Raw genomic sequence first — 22,167 nt, 5'->3', positions numbered from 1 at the left:
GAGACCGCTGGTAATTCCCATCGGCAAACCTCGATACGCTGGATGTTAAACCCAGTCAGAACATCCCATGGGTGGCACCATCACGTGCATAGATTTTAGGCAAGTCCTTACTCCAAAGAAGCATGCAGATAAAATCTTCCGAGAAACGGGACAACTCACCATGGGACAATTTAACCCTTTTCTTTTAATTATTTAAAATAATTTTTAAACACTATCTTGGTTTTTGCCATTCACGTTTCATCCTGTCCCTCCTTTAGCATCTTTTCTTTCATTCTTTTTTAAATTCTCTACTGTTTCTTTCATATTAGTGCAGCAAGTTAAGTGCTAAAGCCCACTGCAACAATATCGCCAAAAAAGCTTCTAGAGTTGTTAACCTGATCCTACGTACCTTCTGCTCCGGCAATCTCACACTACTCACAAGAGCCTACAAAACTTTTGCCAGACCCATCCTTGAATACAGCTCATCTGTCTGAAACCCATACCACATCTCGGACATCAACACCCTAGAAAATGTCCAAAGATACTTCACCAGAAGAGCCCTTCACTCCTCCACTCGAAACAGAATACCCTATGAAAATAGACTAACAATCCTGGGTCTAGAAAGCTTAGAACTATGGCGCCTAAAACACGATTTAAGTATTGCCCACAAGATCACATGCTGCAACGTCCTACCGGTCAATGACTACTTCAGCTTCAACTGCAACAACACAAGAGCATGCAACAGATTCAAACTTAATATTAACCGCTGCAAACTTGACTGTAAAAAATATGACTTTAACGATCAAGTTGTCGAAGCGTGGAACTCATTACCGGACTCAATAGTGTCAACCCCTAACCCCCAACATTTCTCCCTTAGACTATCCACGATTGACCTCTCCAGGTTCCTAAGAGGTCAGTAAGGGGCGCACATAAGTGCACTAGTGTGCCTTTCGTCCCCTGTCCAATTGTCTTTCCTTTATCTCATATATCATATATATTTTCGTCCTTTCATATATCTTCTCCTCTACTTTTACATATTATCTTTATATATATTACTTCATGTCTATTCTCTTCCATATGTATTGTGTATTGGATAAATGAATAAATAAATAAAAATAAAGTTGTCACAGAGGCTGGTCGTGCCTTCTTCCCAAAGCCCATGCTCCTGGCTGAATCGTTGGTCCTGATTTTTAGCCAGGATGGATATCAATGCAAAATTCCAACACCACCGATACCGATACAGATTAACAGAGCTGGAAGGGAACTGACTACGATACCCAAACTAATGAATGTGATTCAGGAATTTGGTAATGTGGCGGGGTTTAAAATTAATAAATCTAAAACAGATATGATAACAAAAAATATGACCCTAGAACAGATAAACCAATTAGAAACCTTACTAAATTGAAAGCAGCAAAGAAGGTAAAATACCTGGGGGTCTGCATAATCTCCAAGGCTTCCTCATTTAAAGATGATAACTACACTAAAATTCTAGCCAAGATTTAAAAAGATTTGAAAATATGGAATAATCTTCAACTTTCCTTCTTAGGCAGAATAAAGATGAATATCCTACCGAAAATCTTGTTCTTATTTCAAGTAATTCCAATTAATCCAGGCAAGAAATTTTTTACTGAACTCACAAAGACTGTTAAAAAAATATATTTGGCAAAGCAAAAAACCAAGAATTAAATTAAAAGTACTAGAAGATTTAAAAGAGAGAGGAGGTTTTGGATTACCAAATTGGAAATTGTATTATCAAGCCGTGGCTATGGTATGGGTAAAAGATTGGCTCACTCTAGAAAATAGTAGAATTCTAAGTTTAGAAGGCCACAATCTAATGCTGGGGTGGCACGCATTTGCGTGGTATGATAAATATAAAGCGCGTAAGTATTTTAAAAATCATATTATTAGGAAATCACTATTACAAGTATGGTTAGAGATTAAGAAAGACCACATGTTAACTGTCCCTGACTGGATCTCACCATTGGACGCAATATGACACACAAATTTACTAAAAAGCACAGAAGTATTGAGGTATAAGGATCTCTTAGATTCCCATTTAGAGCTAAAAAAACAGACAAGACATAAATAATGATGGTAGGGAGATACACTGGTGGACATATGCACAGATCCAAGCAAGATTCTTAGTTGATAAAAAGATCTACATCTTTCAGGAAGGGAAAAATGTTTTTGATAAAATACTCACGAAAAATCATGAAAAAATGATAGGTAAGACTTATAACTACATGATCAGGTCTAAAACAGAAAGTTATGTTAAAAGACAGCATGATCAGCTAGTGCAGGAATACTGGGCATTCCATAGATATGGATAAATGGGAAAATCTATGGACATATAGCTGGCGGATAACAAACTCCACAGCCTTCAAAGAAAACCAGATGAAGATGTTCCACAGATGGCATTTGCCACCCAATACTTTCTAAAATGTATCCGAGCCTGCAACCGAATTGCTGGAAATGCAAAAAAGAGATAGGTACCTACTACCACCAGTGGTGGGCTTGCTCTAAAGCTAAATACTATTGGAATCTAATTGAGAAGTGGCTAAAAGAAATAACTCAATAGGAAGTGGGAAAGATGCCAGAATTTTTCTTACTAGGAATCCCTACTCAGAAATATAAAAAAAAATTCCAATATTTACTAATACATATCTTAACAGCTGTCATGTCAAAACGGACAATGGAAATTCAAAATAGGGATGAATCAGATTTCTACAAAGCCTGGGGAAAATGGTACCACAAAAATAGTTAAATATCATTACAAAAGAAGAAAACAACTTCACCCACTGCCAATATAAGACATGAAATGAATACAACTCATAGTTTGAATTGCAAAAGGCATCGATTGAGACATGCCAAAGATGTCCGTCAAATTCTATAAACCAAGCCCCAAAACATAGTTAACATTTAAAAATTATATGCACAGACTAAATTTAACTAAAAACACTACTATAAATAACTAAAACCGAGGGGAAATCATACATACAACTGAAATTATAGGTCATTGTTGATCGAAAGGTCATCTAGATAGTTGAAATAACATTTCTCTTTCTTTCCCTCTCATCTTTTTTCTTTAAATTTCTTACTTTATTTTCTTTACTCTTAATCTTTTCTTTATTCTCTTTTCTGAACAATTGATATTATTGTTATACTGTACTGTGTATTCTATGTCCTTTTTTAATGCATATACAGTGGTACCTCTACTTAAGAACTTAATTCGTTCCGTGACCAGGTTCTTAGTTAGAAACATTCTTAAGTACAGTGGTCCCCCGATTATCACGAGGGTTCCGTTCCAGGACCCCTCGCAATGATCGGTTTTTCGCGAAGTAGCGGTGCGGAAGTAAAAACACCATCTGCGCATGCGCAGATGGTGTTTTTACTTCCGCCGCAGCAGCGAGGAGCCGAAGATTGGGGTTTCCCCGCCGCCCACGCAAACTCCTCGCTGCTGCCCCGCCCGCCGCTTGTCTTGTCCGCCCGCCGCTTGTCCGCCGCCTGCCTGCCCGCTCGCCCGCCGCCCGCCCGCCCTTCGCCCGCCCACGCCGTTCGCTCGCGCCGCTTCCCAGCTGAGTCCTGAAGCCAGAAGGCAAAGGCGAACTTCCGCGTTTGGCTTCGGGACTCAGCTGGGAAGCGGCGCTGGGGTTTCCCCACCGCCCACGCAAACTCCTCGCTGCCGCTCGCCCCGCCCTTCGCCCGCCCACGCCATTCGCTCGCGCCGCTTCCCAGCTGAGTCCCGAAGCCAAACGCGGAAGTTCGCCTTTGCCTTCTGGCTTCAGGACTCAGCTGGGAAGCATCGCGAGCGAACGGCGTGGGCGGGCGAAGGGCGGGCGAGCGGCGGGCGCGCGGACAGGCAGGCGGCGGACAAGCGGCGCGCGGACAAGACAAGCGGCGGGCACGGCAGCAGCGAGGAGTTTGCGTGGGCAGTGGGGAAACTCCTCGCTGATGCCCGCCGCTCGCCCTCCCGCCAGCAAGAGGGGGAAGACCCAGGGAAGCCGCCCAGCAGCTGATCTGCCCGGCGCCATCTACGCATGCGTGGCCATAGAAAAAAAGGGCGCGCATGCGCAGATGGTGTTTTGACTTCCGAGTTGAAAAATCGCCATATAGCCGTTCGCAATGATCGGGATCGCGATACCTGGGGGATCACTGTAGAAGCAATTTTTCCCATAGGAATCAATGTAAAAGTAAATAATGCCTGCAAACCCATTAGGAAAGAAATAAATGCTTGGAATTTGGGTGGGAGGAGGAGGAAGAAGAAGAGGAGGAGGACAGTCGTTGGCAAAGGAAGAAGGTGAGGTGAGCGCCCCCCTTTGCCTTTCGGTGCCCAGACGCTCCGGGAGGCAACCTTGCACCAGGTATATGGGAGGCAGTGCGAGGGAGTCACCACAGCGGAGTGGTTTATTTCCTCTCCAAGCGCCCAAAGAAAGGAAAATGCTCCGTTCGCTCTGGATTGCCAAAGCCTCCTTAAGCGCCACCGAAAAGCTCCTCTGGCAGCCCAGAAAAGGCCAAGATGGCCGGGATTAAAGGGGGAATGGCAGGAAACTGGCCAGGCCTGAGAAGTTTTTCTGGGCTCGGGTTCTTAAGTAGAAAATGGTTCTTAAGAAGAGGCAAAAAAAATATTCAGCACCCGGTTCTTATCTAGAAAAGTTCTTAAGTAGAGGCGTTCTTAAATAGAGGTACCACTGTATTTAATAAATATTATTTTAAAAAAAGAAAAAAAAATACTGTTATGTAAACAAACTGATCCAGACAATAGGCTATTCACCAAGAACTGATTTATGCAAAGGCAAAATGTATAAATAAACCATGAAAAAAATTGTGGTCGTAAAGTCGAGGAGTACTGGCAGTTTGTCAGTGGCTTCATGATGCATGCAAAAGCCCTACATGGCATCAGGCCAGATTATTTGCGGGACCGCTTTCGGCCGTTTGAGTCCTAGCGGCCGATTAGAATCGGCCTTCTCCAGGTCCCGTCAGCCAGACAGTGTCGCTTGGCAGGGCCCAGGGGAAGAGCCTTCTCTGTGGGGGCCCCGGCCCTCTGGAACCACCTCCAGAGATCAGAATCAGAGATTCAAAATGCCCCCACCTTCCTCGCCTTCTGTAAGAGTCTTATGACTCATAGGAGCCGGGGTGGTGCAGCAGGTAGAGAGCTGTACTGCAGGCCACTGAAGCTGACGGTCGATCTGTAGGCCAGCGGTTCAAATCTCATCACCAGCTCAAGGTTAACTCAGCCTTCCATCCTTCCAAGGTGAGTCAAATGAGGACCCGGATTGTGGGGGCAATAGGCTGGCTCCGTTAAAAAGTGCTATGGCTAACATGTTGTTATGCCCTGTTAAAAGGGCACTATAAATAAATGTTTATTAAGACTCACCTATGTCGCCAGGCTTGGGGCAATCAGGTCTCAGCCCCCTGGCCAACGAAATGTGATATATGTTGTATGACTGAATTGGTATGATTGTTTTTAAATAATGGATTTTTAGAATGTAATTTTTAATTTAATTAGATTTGCTGTTGTACTGTATTGCTATATTATATGCTGTGAGCCACCCCGAGTCCTTGGAGAAGGGCACCATACAAATCTAATGAATGAATGAATGAATGAATGAATGAATGAATGAATAAAAATAAATAATAAATAAATAAATAAAAATAAGTAAGTAAGTAAGTAAGTAAGTAAGTAAGTAAGTAAGTAAGTAAGTAAGTGCATGTGAGGATCGGCACAGCCATGCAAATGACAGAATTGAATGCTATGGATACATTTCACATCCCGACACAAATTGACGTAAAACTGCCACAAATGAGATAAAATCCCTGGGAGGAAAGGGTTAATTTAAAAAAAACAAAAACGGCCTCAACGGATTATTTTTGATGGAAGAGACGGGTTTGCAGGGATGTCTTCAGAGGTTGCAGATAAGTTCTGAATTATCTTATTATTCTGCCTCTTTAGACTGGAAACCAGCCCTCCTCTCTGATGCTATCTAAGCCTGTAATTGGGAAAGGGATGCTCACTATTAATTAAAGATTCTAGGATGACACATACTTGGCAAACCTCCCATTCTGCTTAGGTTTTTAACCCTTCCAATCTCTGGGGAATTTATTAATTCGTTAAATTTATATAGTTGCCCATCATAGGTTTGCCCAATTCTGGGCAGGGCATGCCAATCAAGCAAAAAACAATGCTAACAAAGTCATTAAAAAGTCTTAAATAATAAAACGACTGCCTTGGAAGTGAAATGCTAAAAACAGGAAAATAATATTTTCAACGCATTGAATATTTGGATCATAGCAAGAGGTAGGCGAGGATATAACGTCTTCAAGAAGCAGCAAACATATTCCCATATCTACGACGATTGTCTGAAAAATTTTAGAACGTGCTGAAATGTGTAAACTAGCAACGGAATTGCATGACAAGGAAGATACGGAATTCTATGAAGCATGGGGTAAATGGTACAAGTGGTGAGAACGAAACAAAAAATTCCAAACACTGTTAGGAATATCAGTTAAGATATTGTAAGGGGTCTCTTTTCTTTTTCTCACTCTGTGATGTAAATAAATACATGGATGGATGGATGGATGGATGGATGGATGGATGGATGGATGGATGGATGGATAATCAAAATGTAAGAAACAGAATTTGGAAATACAATAGGAGACTATCTATTTAAAATAGAAATGCATAGGAATTAGAGATAGTCAAAATAAAGATAGCAATACTGAAAAGGGTAAATAATAATGAAAAAGTTATAAAAAAGGAGTAAAAGTGGTTAGTAGTTTCTTTGTGTTCATTTTTGTCTTATGCTTTTCTGCGTTGCATTTTGTATGTTGTTTTAAGTGGGGGGGGGGGAGAAACCGAATGAAGATATTTTTTTTAAAGAAGCAGCAAACATGGAATATTTGGGGGGTAGCAAAGAACTTTTAACTGCCATCCCTTGAGAGCTGCAAATGTTTACATTTTCTTCCCCCACCCCGAAGCTTGCTGTTTAAATGGAATTATAATTGGAATTGTTTAAATGGAATTATATAATTACAAGGGGCACAATCTGAGGTTACTTGAGGGAAAGATCAGAAGCAACATGAGAAAATATTATTTTACTGAAAGAGTAGTAGATGCTTGGAACAAACGTCTAGCAGGCGTGGTTGGTAAATCCACAGGAACTGAATTTAAACATGCCTGGGATAAACATATATCCATCCTAAGATAAAATACAGGAAATAGTATAAGGGCAGACTAGATGGACCAGGAGGTCTTTTTCTATCGTCAATCTTCTATGTTTCTATAAACCACGCTAGTGAAAAGGACTTATTTCAGAAATGTAATGTTGTTGTTGTTAGTCCAAAGTCGTGTCCGCCCTATGGTGACCCCCTGGACAATGTTCTTCCAGCCCTTCCTTCTCCTCTTTCCGTCCTCCAGAGTCCACTTAAGCTCAGGCCGGCTGCTTCAGTGACTCCATCCAGCTACTTCATTCTCTGTCGTCCCTCTCCGTTCTTTTGCCCTCAATCGTTCCCAGCACTGGGCTCTTCTCCAGTGAGTCCTTCCCTCCTTTTCAAAACTGTCTCATGGCAGCTGAACCCGAAGTTTGTTTTTCCAAGAAAACGAGCTGAGAACGCCAGCGTTCTCATAACGTATCTTTAAAGATCTGAATGTCAGCCAGGGAGAAGGAGGAGGAGGAGGAGAAAAAAGGGAATTAAAAAAAAAAGAGAGAGAGAGAGAGAAATTCTCTCTGCTCCGTTTCCAGAGAAAGCAATAACTGGAAAGAGTACAAAGCCATCACCCATTTGGCAAGCGTTCTGGGCTGATTGATGGGAACCAGGAATTCTTTGCTCTGTGGGGTGTGTGTGTGTATATGTGTATGTGTGTGTTTGTGCGCGCCTGGGGATTTGCACACCAAGGAAATTGTCTGGAAAGAGCTCTAGGGATCTCAAAGTGCAGTTCACTGTTTCCTAGGGAAGAGATACAGCTCGGTCTTTTCCACCCCCAATCACATTCTGAACCTGGGTTGAATTCCTCCTGGACCATTCCTTGTCAATATGATTGATTTCAAGGCCAGACAAGGGTCTTTAGCAGTTATTAACCATCCCAGGTCTTCTTCATCATCTAAGACAATAGGGTTGGCTTCAAGACTAACTAGAGTTACTTAGTCGGCATTAACCATCCCTGGTCTTCTTCATCATCTAAGACAATAGGGTTGGCTTGAAGACTAACTAGAGTTATTTGGTAGGTATTAACCATTCCAGGTCTTCTTCATCATCTAAGACAATAGGGTTGGCTTCAAGACTAACTAGAGTTATTTAGTAGGTATTAACGATCCCTGGTCTTCTTCATCATCTAAGACAATATAGTTGGCTTGAAGACTAACCACATTTAACGCTCCATTAGAAGCATATGTTCATCCCAATTTTCATAAAAAAAACCAATATAATAAGGTACAAGGACATAATAAACTCCAATGGTGAAATTAGATCAAGAATAGAATTAGAAAACCTCGGTCAAAAAACGGAATGGTGGGAATACTTACAGATACAAACTAAATTCAACAAGGATAAAAGTAAACCAGGAATAATTAAAAATGCCCCGCTAGACAAACTATGTACAGATTCCCAGGAACAATTAATTAAATTTTTTTACTGCTACTTAAACTACAACGAATTGGATAATATTAACACAAAAATTAATGTAAAACAATGGAATCTGGACCTTAAAAAAGAGATCAAAGAAGAGGAATGGCAAATACTCTGGAGCAGAAATTATAAACTAACCATAGCCACGTCCTACAAAGAGAATTTAGTTAAAATGTTCTACAGGTGGCACATTACCCCAATAAAACTAACAAAACTAAATAATAAACTTTCACCAAATTGTTGGAAGTGTCGCCAAGAACTAGGCACCTATTTCCACTTATGGTGGCAATGCACAAAAGCTCAGATCTATTGGAATATAATCGGACTCTGGATTGACGAAATACTTAATCTGAAAATAGAAAAAACCCCTGAATGTTTTCTTTTGGGCATTATTAGACAAAATTTGCCTAAATCCCAAATACATTTAATTGTCCATTTAACAACAGCAGCCAGACTAACCTTTGCGCAGTGGTGGAAAAACGAGGAGATACCTCCGAAAGACGCAATAATAAAAAAAATTAAATACTGCGCAGAGATGACGAAATTAACTATACTAGTCAGAAACGAAACATTGGCCACATTTAATAACTGTTGGGATCCTTTCTACAGCTGGTTAGAAAAAAAAAAGTGAGAATAACACGCCACAAGATTGATACGATGGATATAAACTAGACCAGTTACAAATCTGGTATATAGCTCTCTTGTACTTTATATAGTAATAAGAGACTTTAGAGATATACAGATAGAATATTCATTATTATTCCCTAAAATCTCTACACTTAGATTAATTCAACACTTGCATGTATCTACTCAGATGACCAATCCGAACCATGGTTATGAGCTAATAAAATAGGAATCAGTTCTCGTTTTCAATACAGCTCCCCCGGACATTCGCCAAACTCTTTAACCTTTCTATCTTTTCTATGTTCTCCGTCCTTTCTATCTTTTTCTCTCCTCCTCTGTACCCTCTTCCCACCTACTTCTTTTCCCTCTCCTTTACAAGTTTCTAAGTTTGTACTTTGTAAATTGTTATAATACTCAACTGTTTTCTGTTTTGACTATTCTTCTATGTTTTGTACATTTGTATGATTTGTATAATAAAAAATTTTTAAATTAAAAAAAAAAGACTAACCACATTTATTTAGTAGGCATTAACCAGGTCTTCTTCATCATTTGAGACAATATAGTTAGCTTCAAGACCAGCCAAAGATCTATAGCAGCTAATAACAATCCCAGGTCTTCTTCACCTTTTTGTGCCCTCATCAATCTTTGACAACATCTTTCAAAACATTCTCCCCTATAGATTATTCTCATCACCAAGGCACATCCAATCTACTTCGGGTGCACTTCTAGAAAAGCCCCCGCTCTAAAAATGAGAAAACTTACATGTGTGATGGAACCCCGGTAGGTGATGGTAGACTCCGAGGGTGGTCTTGTGCTGGGAATCCCTTTAATGATGCTTCCTCCTGACAAGGAGGCACCTGTAGGGTACAACAAACAAGAAGAGCCGGTAAGTTTTGAAAATTGTTTTACTGGTTGTCATCAACCTGCCTGACCCTGTACAATTGGGAGGGGAAAGGCACTTCAAACAGATTTATGGGGCAATGAGCCCAGCATTGCTTCTACAGGTTGGAGAGCTTCTCCCAATCGCTTCCACCAGAGATGTCAAACTCAAGGCCCACGGGTGGGATCCAGCCCACTGGATGCTTAGATCCAGCCCGTGGTGCCACCCTAGAGACAGCAAAGGACCAGCCTGCGGTGCCTCTGCCAGCGAAAACAGAACTCAGGGGGGCTGTTTGCAACCCTCCCAACTCCATTTTCACTGGGAGAATGTTGCAGGAGGTTGTTGCAGCTGAAAATGGAGCTTGGAGCTCATTTTCAGGGGTAGAGCACTCAAGCTACCACAGGCGCCCCTGACATGAGCGCAGTCGAGCTGGCCATGCCCACCTGGCCATCCCCACCCCCAGCCCCCGGCCTCCTGAGGTGAAACACAACCCTGATGTGGCCCTCGAGTTTGACACCCCTGGCTTAGACAAAATGGCTCTAACCGAAATGTGGACAAAAGTTAAAACTAAGGAATGTACTAATATTGTTAAATTTTGAAAGTAAGAACAATAGTGACGTAAGAGATATAACGATATGTGAAACTGCTAAATGAATAATAATATCTCTGTGCATGTGTGTAGGCCTCACTGAAGCCTCCAGACTTCCAGTAGGCCCGTTGGGCTGTTTTTCACCCTCCCCAGGTTTCAGAAAAGCCTCTGGAGCCTGTGAATGGCAAAAAATGGGCCCAAGAGGTCTACTGGAAGTTGGTTTCCTCCAGAAGGCCAAAAATCAGCTGGCATGCTGGAGCTGACATAGGGCAATGCCTCACATGCCCTCAGATGTGACTCTTTGTGCCTCCTTCGGCACGCGTGCCATAGGTTTGCCATCACGGATGTAGGGTCTTCTGCTTGAGTCTGGACTAGAAGACCTCCAAGATCCCTTCCAACTCTATTCCACTCCATTCCATTATTCTGTTCTGTTCTCTTCTATTCCTTATTCTACTCCTTATTCTTTCCTATTCCATTCTGTTCTATTCCATTTCATACATTCTATTCTATTCTATTCCATTCCACTCCTTATTCTGCTCCTTATTTTATTCCTTATTCTTTTCTATTCCATTCCACTCATAATTTCATAATTTCCATTTCATAAGTAGAAATTATTCTATTTCCTATTTTATTCTATATTTTATTCTTCTCTCCTCTTCTTCTCTTCTCCATTCTATCCTATTCTTTCCTATTCTGTTCTACTTTGTTCTATATTCTATTCTTCTCTTCTCTCTTCCCTTCCTATCCCTATTTATTCTATTCTTATAGGCTTGCACAATTGAAGAGGCTTACCTGAAAGGACTGAGCTCTCCTGCGAGGCCTGGACAACCAAGTTTTCAGGTTGACAAGCTTGACTTCGAGGAGACAGCTGCTCTTGCTTCACTCCAGAGAACGGCACTGGAAAACAAGAACGATACCACCTTAGTTTATACTATAATACCAGGAGCAGCAGCAGAAGAAATTGCTTGGGTGAGTCTCCGGTTTCAGCACTAGCTGGTATCCCAGCTGGATCCTCCCTCTTCTCTGGCCTTGAGAACAGGTGGAGGTGATGTGCCGATGCCTGGAAGCTGTAAGGGTCCAGATGGGGGCCAACAGGCTCAAGGTCAACCCAGACAAGACTGAGTGGCTGAGGGCATTCCCTGCTACGGACTATTCGATCTGTCCATCCATTGTTCTGGGGGGAGAAACAATGACCCCCTCTCAGGTAGGGTCCACAACTTGGGTGTCCCCCTGGACCCACAGCTGAGCTTTGATCATCACCTCTCGGCTGTGGCCAGGGGGACCTTTGCCCAGGTTCACCTGGTTTACCAGTTGCAGCCCTACCTGGACCAGGAGGCTCTACGCACAGTCGCTCAGGGTCTCATCATCTCCTGTCTTGATTATTGCAACACGCTCTACATGGGGCTACCCTTGAAGAGTGTTCGGAGACTCCAAATGGTCCAGAATGCAGCCGCGTGAGTCGTTATGGGTTTACCTCGGTACACCCATATAACACATACGCTCCGCGAGCTATACTGGCTTCCTCTTAGTCTCCGGGCACAATTCAAGGTGTGTATCCTGCCGCATACCTCCCAGAGTTGGCCTCCTCCAGGTCCCATCAGCTAAGCAAAGCAGGTTTGCGGGACTACAGGGGAGGGCCTTTTCTGTGGCTGCCCCAGCTCTATGGAATCAACTCCCCCCCGATGTCCGTACTGCTCCCACACTACTGACCTTCCATAAGGCCACAAAGACCTGGCTTTGCCAACAGGCCTGGGGGGCCTTGAATCAATAACTAGCATGACCAAGTATATGAATGTCATGCACGCATGCTGATGAGTGTCTATTATGGGTTGTAATTAGGGTTTTAGAGTTTGGATTATATTTTTGACTTCTTTTTATTGTTTCTGTATTCTATATTGTTGTAAGCTGCACTGAGTCGAATTAAATAAATAAATAAAATTAAAATCTTCGCCCCCAGCTCAGAACGAAGATCATCTTACCCAACTTCTTGGGATCCATCGTCAAAGGCACAGCAATAGAACCAATGGAGACTTTGGCGTGCTCTGAACTGAAGGGACCATGGAGCTGTACAGGTACCCCCTGAAAGACCCATCAAAGAACATTAGTTGTGGGGGACGACGGCAGGGGACCGATGCTGACAATCAAAGCATGGTAGCAACCAAGTTTCTTGAGCATGGTTCCATAGTTCCTCTTGATCTATTGGTTAGTGCAGGCCAGGGGTGGGGTTCTCTTACCCTCCCTATCGGTTTGGGGACATGGCAAACCAGCCATCACTACCAGTTCGTTGAATGGGCCAAATTCCCGCCACTGGCTCGTGCGAATTAGTTGGAAACAGTAGCAGCCTCTGGTGCAGGGGTGTCAAATCAAGGGCCATGGGCCAGATCTGGCCCACGGGGTGCTTAAATCTGCCCCACAGGGCCACCCTGGAAGCAGCGAACGATGGCTGGTGGTGCCACTGCCCACGAAAACGGAGCTGGGGTGGCTGTTTCCCTCTGAGGCTCCATTTTAGGCTGCGACGACCTCCTGCAGTCCCAGAGGGCTAGCAAAACAAACTAAAAACAAAACAAAAGGAGAAATGTTTCCCCTTTTTGCACTGGAGCATGTAAGAAGGGACAAGAAAGGAAGAAGGGAAAGAGGAAAAGTAAAGAAAAAGAAGAAAAGGTGGAAAAAGAGTCAGAAAGGAAAAAGAAGGACAATGAAGAGGGAAGGAAAAAGAAGAAAAAGAAGGGAAGGAGGGAGGAAGGAAGAAAAAGGAAGGAAGGAAGGAAGGAAGGAAGGAAGGAAGGAAGGAAGGAAGGAAGGAAGATTATAATGAGAATAAGGGTGGTCTGATGGAAGTCTTGTCTTGGCCACCACTGGTGCCCCCAAAATGAGTGACATCAAGCTGCCCCACCCCCTGCCCCCTCCCACGTCAAACCCAACCCTGATGCTGCCCTCAGTGAAATAGAGTCTGACACCCCTGGGGGTTAGTGGGACGGTTAGTGGGACGGTCTCAGGAGGTTGGGTTATATATTTACCTGAGAGATACAGCCAGGTGTTCTTTCCAGAGCAGAGGGATGCTTGTTGGAGATCAGAGGTGGAGGATTGGAGATGGCTGACAACCTTGGTGGGCCAGTCCGAGAACTTTCGTGAGCATTCAAGGAAATGGCATGAGCTGCTGTAAAAAGAGAGAAAGAGAGGGGGAGGAGAGATTGAGAGTTGAAAACAAGGCGAGAGGCAATTGAACTCAGTCCTTCTAAGAAAGATCTGCCAACTTGAATGATGAGAAACTTGGAGTTTGTGAACGTAGGCAACCCCAAGTAACTCATGACTGTCTGCAACTATTGTGTCCCAATGAGCCAAAAAACCCGAAGTCTCCCATGGGTTTGCACTTGCAATCCTAATTCTGCTGTTTTCTGCTTCTGTCCTGGATCTGGAATTTGGCAACCTTTCAACCCAGTCTTCCAGATTACAGTCCTCTGGGCATTGCCAAGGCTGGACAGTCAAACCACCATCCGAATAGCTGAACTCACCAGAAGGGTTATATTGAAATGCGTGGGACTCGGTGTGTGGCGAGGTGCGGATCACATCCCTTGAGGAGCCTTGGTAGGGAAGGACTGGGGGCCAACAGGTGGTGGCGGTGGATTCTCCAGTTTGCTTCTGTCCATCTGGAAGGGGGATGAAAAGCACTGGTTTTTCTATACCAGGGGAGAGAAAAAAGAAGTGGAGGTCACAGAGTGGCTATACTAGGAAGACTGTATTTTTTTTGATGGATGGAGATGGGATGGGGGAAGGAAGGAAGGAAGGAAGGAAGGAAGGAAGGAAGGAAGTTGGGTGGGAGGAATGGAAGAATGGATGCATGTATGGAAGAATGGATAGATGGATGAGATAGATAGATAGACAGACAGACAGACAGACAGACAGACAGGGAGGGAGGGAGGGAGGCAGGGTGGGAGGGAGGCAGGCAGGCAGGCAGGCTAAATAGACAGGAGAAGAGAAGGGAAGGGAAGAGACAGGAAGGAAAGGGAGGGGAAGGGAGAGGAGAGGAGACAAAGAAAAGGGGAGAGGAGTGGAGTGGAGAGATGGGAAGGGAGGGGAAGGGAGAGGAGACAAGGAAGAGAGGAGAGGAGAGACGGGAGGGAGGAGAAGAGACGGGAGGGAAAGGGAGGGAAGATAAGGGAAGAGGAGAGGAGAGAAGAAGAGGAGAAAAAGAAGTCAAGACAAGACAAGACAGATGAGAGGGACAGACAGTCAAGCAGATAGACGGATGAATGGTTGAAAGCTAGATAGATCTATTTTTGAGGGTGTCTTGATTCCTGGAGGTCACGTGGACCCATCACCCATGCAGTCTTCTTGGCAACTTCTTCAGAACTACCGTAGCTTCCTATTAGTACTTCCTGAGGGCTGAGAGAGAGGAAATGGCTTTTCACCCAGCTGGCTTCCTGCCCAAGACCAGGCCCTGGAACTCGCTGGCCCTTCTCTTCCAGTCCACGCCTTTGACTACCACACCACAATGGAGATGCAGACATCTTGACTGAAACCCCCAGGAGAAAGCAGGGACGGGGGGAGAAGAAGCCGTGAACATCTGCATCTGGCAGAACCTCTCCTCCCGACTCTAAAATCAGGGGTCTCCAACCTTGGCAGCTTTAAGACTTGTGGACTTCAATTCCCAGAGTTCCTCAGCTAGCTTGGAAACTCGGATTGGAAATCTCTGCTCTGAATTGCACTTTTTTGTGATTCACAACTTGAAGTTGGGTTTTTTTTTATGCTGCCTCCCAAGGACAACAGGAGAGAAGACAGGTTGGGGAACTGCATAGCTTAAGAGGCATATGTAACCCCTCCCTGGTGCAGAGCTGAAGGGATTGGATACTGTAGCCTAGAGGTTAATTCTCTGCCTTACAAGGCAAAGGTTGCAGGTTCATGTCCAGTGAGGGTATGGCTAGCTGATGAGGCCAAAATAAGGCTGAAATAGATCTATCCTAGTCTCCCTTAATTTTCAAATTCAGCAAAAAAACATGTGACATACACATACACACACACACACACACACACACACACACACACACACACCGTATTTTTCCAGAGTAAAAGACATATCTTTTTCCTCCCTGAAAGAGGCTGAAAATTTGGGTGTGTCTTATACTCCAAATGTAGCTTTTTCCGGAGCTTCTTTTGCCAGCCCTAACTGACGACCTTCCTGATTTCCTACTCCCTCCGAAGAAGACTTTTTCCAGCCCTAAGTCTTTGCAGACTTGTTTTCATTGCTACTCTCTCTGTAGAAAGTTTTTCCAGCCCTAACTAGAGAATAAAATAATGTATTGAAGCTGAACACACTAAGGACGCTAGCCAGATGAATACCTGGTAGGTAGATTCTCCCACCCCCATTTTCCTCCCCCAAACTAAGGTGTGTCTTATACTCTGAAAAATACGGTATCTAGCTGGGGACTCAATTTTTCTTTCAAATGGCTGCCGTGTTATTCTGCAGACAGGAAGATGTTGTGGTGGGCTCACAGCCAGGCCCTCTAGCCACGGACTTTGAGCCTGATGAGCCGGGGCCATCTGGGCACGGCCAGTTTGTGTGGCTGCTAGAGGAGTCAGAGAGCGAGCCAGAGGAAGAGTCTGGGTGTGAGGAACCTACAGATGCTATAGATCCCCCAACTGGGGCTTTGTCAGGGACTGAAGAGGAGGAGATCAGTGAGCTGATCCTGAATGCTCGGGTGAGAAGGATGAGGGGCCGGCAGGAGCAGTTGAGACAGATCAGAAAGAAGAAGTGAGAACAGCTGTGCATAGTCAGCACTTCCGAGAGTATGTAAGGGGAGAAGTTTAGAGGATGCTCTTTGCAAGAAGTCAACATGTTATATTATGAAATCTCTCTGTGTGTGTTTGAGCTTTCATTTGGAACTAATTACAGGCCAGCTGCCGTGCAAGACAGAATAGAAGAGAGCCTGCATTGGTAATCTACTGCAGAGATGGTGAAGACCAGACCCAGGCTGGGCTATGGAAATAGGGGCCTAACATTGCTGGAGAGCTCTTTAGTCAAGAGGTGGCCCTCCAAGCCTTTGTCAAACACAGAAGATCAATTTGCAAGGATGTTCAGGGGACTGGAGGCTAAAACATTGCTAGTCTATTAAAGAGAAGGACCAGGGAAAGCATGATAGCAGTCTCCCAATATTTGAGAGGCTGCCACAGAGAGGAGGGGGCCAAGCTATTTTCCAAAGCACCCGAAGGCCAGACAAGGAACAATGGATGGAAACTGAACAGGAGAAATTCAATCTGAAAATAAGGAAGATTTTTCTGACAGTGAGATCAATCAATCGATGGAACAGAAGTTGCCTCCAGAAGTTGTGGGAGCTTCATCACTGGAGGCTTTCAAGAAGAGATTGGACTGCCATCTGTCAGAAATGGTGTAGGGTCTCCTGCTTGGTCAGGGGGTTAGACTAGATGATCTGCAAGGTCCCTTTCAATTCTTGTCAATCTGTAATTTCTTCTTCATAGCGGCATGCTTGGATGAAGAGAGAGAAACCCCTTCCAACAACAACCAGGGGAGAAAGACCCTGCTTTGGAGTTTCAACCAGGGTTGATTTTATTCTGATTTTCCTCCCACCACCCTATACACACTCCTTTCCCACAAAGGTTAAAGAAGAGCGGTAACTCAAAGCCCTCCTTGAAAAACCCGGCACTTGTCCCCAGGAAGGAGGTTACTGCTGCTGTTTCTCAAAGCCCTGGAATTGGAGCAAGGGAGATGTCGGTGGAGGCGATTTGTCATCCAAATGGATTTTCTTGGCCAGGGAGCCCTGCTCCAAAGGCCAAGTGGAAAAGGGGGAAAGAGGGCTGGGAAAACCATAGGAAGTGTACAGCGTGAGCCCAAGATGCATTCCCCAAAGAGAAGCAAGGCCAACTACTCCAGGTCTGGCCACCCTTTTCCTGCCCACAATGTAGCTTTGCCATTGCATGAGGAGGAGGAGGAAGAGAAGGAGAGGAGGAGGAGAAAGAAGAGGGGGATGAGAAGGAGAAAGAGGAAGAGGAGGAAGAGGAACAAGGAGGAGAAAGAGGAGGGAGAGGAAGAAGGAGGAGGAAGAGGAGGAAGAAAAGAAGGAAGATGGGGAAGAGGAGGAAGAAAAGAAGGAGAAAGAAGAGGAGGAGCAGAAAGGAAGAGGAGGAGAAAGAGGAAGAAAAGGAGGAAGAGGGGAGATGAGGAGGAGGACAAAGAGGAGGAGGAGGAGGAGGAAGAGAGGAGGTGGAGGAAGAGGAAGAGGAGGAAGAAGAGGAGGAAGAGGAAAAGAAAGAGGAGGAAGAGGAAAAGAAAGAGGAGGAAGAGGAAGAAGGAGGAGAAAGAACAGAAGGAAGAGGGGGAAGAGGAGGACGAATAGAAGGAGGAGGAAGAAGAGGAGGAGCAGAAAGGAAGAGGAGGAGAAAGAGGAGGAGGAAGAGGGGAGATGAGGAGGATGACAAAGAGGAAGAGGAGGAGAAAGAGAAGTAAGAAGAGAAGGAGGAGGAGGAAGAGAAAGAGGAGGAAGAAGAGAAGGAGGAAGAAGAGAAGGAGGAAGAGGAGGAGAACTGCGGCATTTTTAGTTCTTTCTGAGCTTCGTTGTTTTCTTGCAGACGTTTCATGACCCAACTAAGTAGCATCATCAGTGCCAGAAGAGTGGGGGGTTTCTGGGAGGAGAGTGAGGAGGAGATGATTCACATGCTGACAGTTCCAAGCAGTACAGCTCTCAAGGTGTCTCTTTTGACTGCCTGCCCATCCACTCTCCCCTTCCCTCTCTCTCTCTCTACTTCCTTCCTCTTTTTCACCGTTCCTTCTTGCTTCTAACTTATTTCTTCTCTCCCTCCACTAATTTTCCTTCCTTCTTCTCTTTACTTCCTTTTTTATCCATCCTTTCTTCTAACTTTTTTCCTCTTTCTAATTTTTTTTCTTCCCCCTTCTTCCTCTCCCTCTACTTCCTTCCTCTTTTTCACCCTTCCTTTCTTCTGACGTCTTTCCTCTCTCCCTCCATTATTTTTCCTTTCCTTTCCTTCCTTCCTCTCTCCTCTCCTCCCCCCCCCCCCCCGCAGCACTCTTTACCCTGCCCCCAAAGCACACTCACCTTCTTTCTCTGCCTCTGTCGGGCTCCGCTGCAGAGCTCCCCGGGGGCTGTTGCTGGAGCAAAGGGGGGTATCCTTCTCCGATGGGGGTGGCTTGGTGGGCGCAGCCTCCTCCTCCTCCTCCTCCTGGGCCATGGTGATTGGCTGCGTGTAAAGGGCCACGGTGTGGGGAGTCCCCAAGGCTTTGGTGATCCCGCTCTGTAATGCTCCTTCCAGTGGGCCTTCGGAAATCTGTGGGTCAAGGAGAATCTGGGTTAGTTTTTTTGCAATGGGCACCCCTATCCCTCCACTCCCAGATTGTGTTTGTGTTATTCTGTGTTAACCAGCTGTGTTAGCCAGCTAGTTTCGTCCAAACCCAAAGCTGCGGTAGCTGACCTTATAGAGTGAGTGAGTGAGTGAGTGAGGGTAGGTAGGTAGGTAAGAAGGGAGGGAGGAAAGAGAAATTAGGAAGAGAAGAGAGGAGAGGAGAGAAATTAGGAAGAGATGAGAAGAGAAATTAGGAAGAGAAGTTAGGAACAGGAGAGAAGAGAAATTGGGAAGAGAAGAGAAAAGAAGAGAAATTAGGAAGAGATGAGAAGAGAAGTTAGGAAGAGAAGAGAAGAGGATTAGGAAGAGAGGAGAGGAGAGAAATTAGGAAGAGAAGAGAAAAGAAAAGAAAAGAGAAGAGGAATTAGGAAGAGAAGAGAAGGGGAGAAATTAGGAAGAGAAGAAAAGGAGAGAAATTAGGAAGAGAAGAGAAAATAGAAGAGAAGTTAGGAAGAGAAGAGGAATTAGAAAGAGAAGAGAGGAGAGGAGAGAAATTAGGAAGAGAAGAGAAAAGAGAAGAGAAATTAGGAAGAGGAGAGAAGAGGAGAGAAAAGAGAAGAGGAGAGGAATTAGGAAGAGAAAAGAAAAGAGAAGAGAAGAAAGAGAAGTTAGGAAGAGAAGAGGAATTAGGAATAGAAGAGAAGAGAAGAGAGAAGAGGACAGGAATTAGGAAGAGAAGAGAAAAGAGAAGTTAGGAAGAGAAGAGGAATTAGAAAGAGGAGATAAGAAAAAAGAGGAATTAGAAAGAGAGAAGAGAAGAGAAGAGGAGGAGAGTGACTCACAATGGGAGGGATGGCAGCTGCCCTCTGCTTCAGTTGCTTCAGGTCCAGAGGCTTCTGAGGTGAGGACGGGAGCCGGGCATCATTGGGGGCACCAAGGAGACTTAAGCGGGCAGCTGGCAACCTGTAGAGAGACCCAACAACCCTGCTGGAGAGCCGCCTTCTCAGCTCTCTGCTTTGGCCCCAAAATCCAGACTGATTCGCTTGAACAACTGCAGAGGTTCACTCAACCACCATGGGGGGAAATGTCATAAAATCATTCGTTATTCACTTAAAGAGCATCTGGCTTAGCAATGGAAATTTTGGTCCCAAAGTATGATCTTAAGTGAAAGGACCACCTGTAATTTTGACGTTGCTGAAAGTCAAACACAAGGGTTTTTAAAAAAAAAATTGTTAGAGTTGGGACCTTGTAGGTCATCTAGTCCAACCCCCAGCTCAGGCGAGAGTCCCTATACCATTTTGGACAAATGACAGTCCAGCCTCTCTTTGAAAGTATTGGAGCACTCACAACCTCCGCAGGCAACTTCTGTTCCACTGGTTGATTGTTCTCACTGTCAGAAATTTTTTCCTCATTTCCAGGTTGAATCTCTCCTTGGTCAGCTTCCATCCATTATTCCTTATCTGGTCTTCGGGTGCTTTGGAAAACAGTCTGACCCCTCCTCTTCTCTGTGGAAGCCCCTCAAGTATTGGAAGACTGCTATCCTGTCTCCCCTGGTCCTCCTCTTCACTAAACTAGCCAAGCTCAGTTCCTGCAACCTTTCTTCATGTTTTAGTTTCCAGTCCCCTAATCATCCTAGTTACTCTCTTCTGCACTTTCTCTAGAGTTTCAATGTTTTTTTTGTAGTGTGGTGACCAAACTGGTATTAGTACTCCCCTAGTTCTAGAGTGTATCCTTCTGTTAATGCAACTCAGGGTTGTATTGGCCTTTTTGTCTGCCGCTGCACACTGCTGGCTCATATTTAGTTGGTTATCCATCAAGACTCCAAGATCCTTCTTGCAGTCGCTGCTATAGTGCGTGAATTTGCCCAGTTTGTATGTATGATTTTGGTTTCTCTTACCTAGGTGTAGGATTTTGCTTTTCTCTGCATTGAATTTCATTTAATTTGATCCATTCAAGTCCTTAGACAATTGTCTCAAGGCTCTGTTTCCCTTTTGGCTAAGAGATGAGGACTCCAACCATCTTCTGGACCATTGAGGACCCGTCAGAAGGCTTTGGGATCTTAGGGACTGTTCCCACCAGAACAAAGATTGATAGGACCTGTTAATGATTTGGTATCAAGTCTCCTTGATGTGGGTGCCAGAAGACAACCGCACAAGCTTCAGAGACTGATTGGGGAAGTTCTATGTTGGAACGTCCCATCAGAAGATGGGGTCTTGAGAACTGTTCCCACCAGAACAAAGATTGCTGGGACCTGCCTGATGACCTCATGTTGACTCATATATCCTTGATGTAGGTGCCAAAAGACAACAGCATCAACCCGTAAGCTTTGGTGATTTATCAGAGAAGATCATGAACCGGCTGAAAGAGGAACAGATTCAACCATTCCAGGGATCTTCCCAAGGGTTTGACTTGAACCCAACTGGGAAAACAGGATTAGATTTCTGCTTGGCATTCCCTGGCTCGTATTTGTTTTTTGTTTTTTACCCTCTGGACATCTCCTGGCTGTTCCCGAACCACAAACTGACAACAGTTAACGCATGACTGTACAGGCCTCCGTATTCATTTATATTTAGCCTGACCCAAGCTTGAACTTCTCATTCCTCCCGGCTGCCAGCAGCAGCCTTTATAAAATATATATGCAACGATAATTATCTTTAGAGACCTTTTTTCCTTCCATTTGGCTTAAGTAGCCCAGAGGAAGCTACCGAACACACCTCAATGCTGTCGAAAGCTTTTCTGGAAGGCTGTGAAGCCGCGGCATTCACCCATCCACACCACCACCACCACCACCCAAAAACCACCGGGGCCAGGATGTTAATGGAGGTTGGCATGGCCGCATGGGATCTGTTGTTCATGTCATTGTCTTACAGGTAGTCCTTGACATATGGCCACAATTGAAGCCCAACGTTTCTGCTGCTAACGTCTCAATGTTTCTTAAACTAATTTTGCCCCACGTTACGACTTCGCATGAGAGCACTCTTCCGATATTTGAGGGGCTGCCACAGAAAAGAGGGGGTCAAGGTATTTTCCAAAGCACCTGAAGGCCAGACAAGGAACAATGGATGGAAACTGGACCAGGAGAGATTCAACCTGGAAATAAGGAGGAACTTTCTGACAGTGATAGCAATCAACAGATGAAACAGAAGCTGCCTTCAGAAGT

General features: G+C 44.6%; 1 protein-coding gene across 30 annotated transcripts in view; it reads right to left on the bottom strand.

The window, feature by feature from the left end:
* Positions 1-22,167, bottom strand: part of NCOR2 (nuclear receptor corepressor 2) — a 309,568-nt gene that overhangs the window by 76,510 nt on the left and 210,891 nt on the right. For all 30 annotated transcript variants that reach the window (XM_070762126.1, XM_070762127.1, XM_070762128.1 and 27 more), the window contains 7 exons: positions 19,850-19,970; positions 18,764-18,992; positions 14,210-14,374; positions 13,715-13,854; positions 12,677-12,776; positions 11,490-11,594; positions 9,991-10,085 (listed from right to left, as the gene is read on the bottom strand). In XM_070762126.1, the coding sequence (XP_070618227.1) occupies positions 9,991-10,085; positions 11,490-11,594; positions 12,677-12,776; positions 13,715-13,854; positions 14,210-14,374; positions 18,764-18,992; positions 19,850-19,970 (955 nt within the window). The remainder of the gene's footprint in view (positions 1-9,990; positions 10,086-11,489; positions 11,595-12,676; positions 12,777-13,714; positions 13,855-14,209; positions 14,375-18,763; positions 18,993-19,849; positions 19,971-22,167) is intronic.

This window comes from Erythrolamprus reginae, chromosome 10 (genome assembly GCF_031021105.1).
Source record: "Erythrolamprus reginae isolate rEryReg1 chromosome 10, rEryReg1.hap1, whole genome shotgun sequence".
Classification (NCBI taxonomy): domain Eukaryota; kingdom Metazoa; phylum Chordata; class Lepidosauria; order Squamata; family Dipsadidae; genus Erythrolamprus; species Erythrolamprus reginae.
The sequence above is the reverse complement of the archived record's forward strand: the minus strand, read 5'-3'. Positions and strand labels throughout refer to the sequence as shown.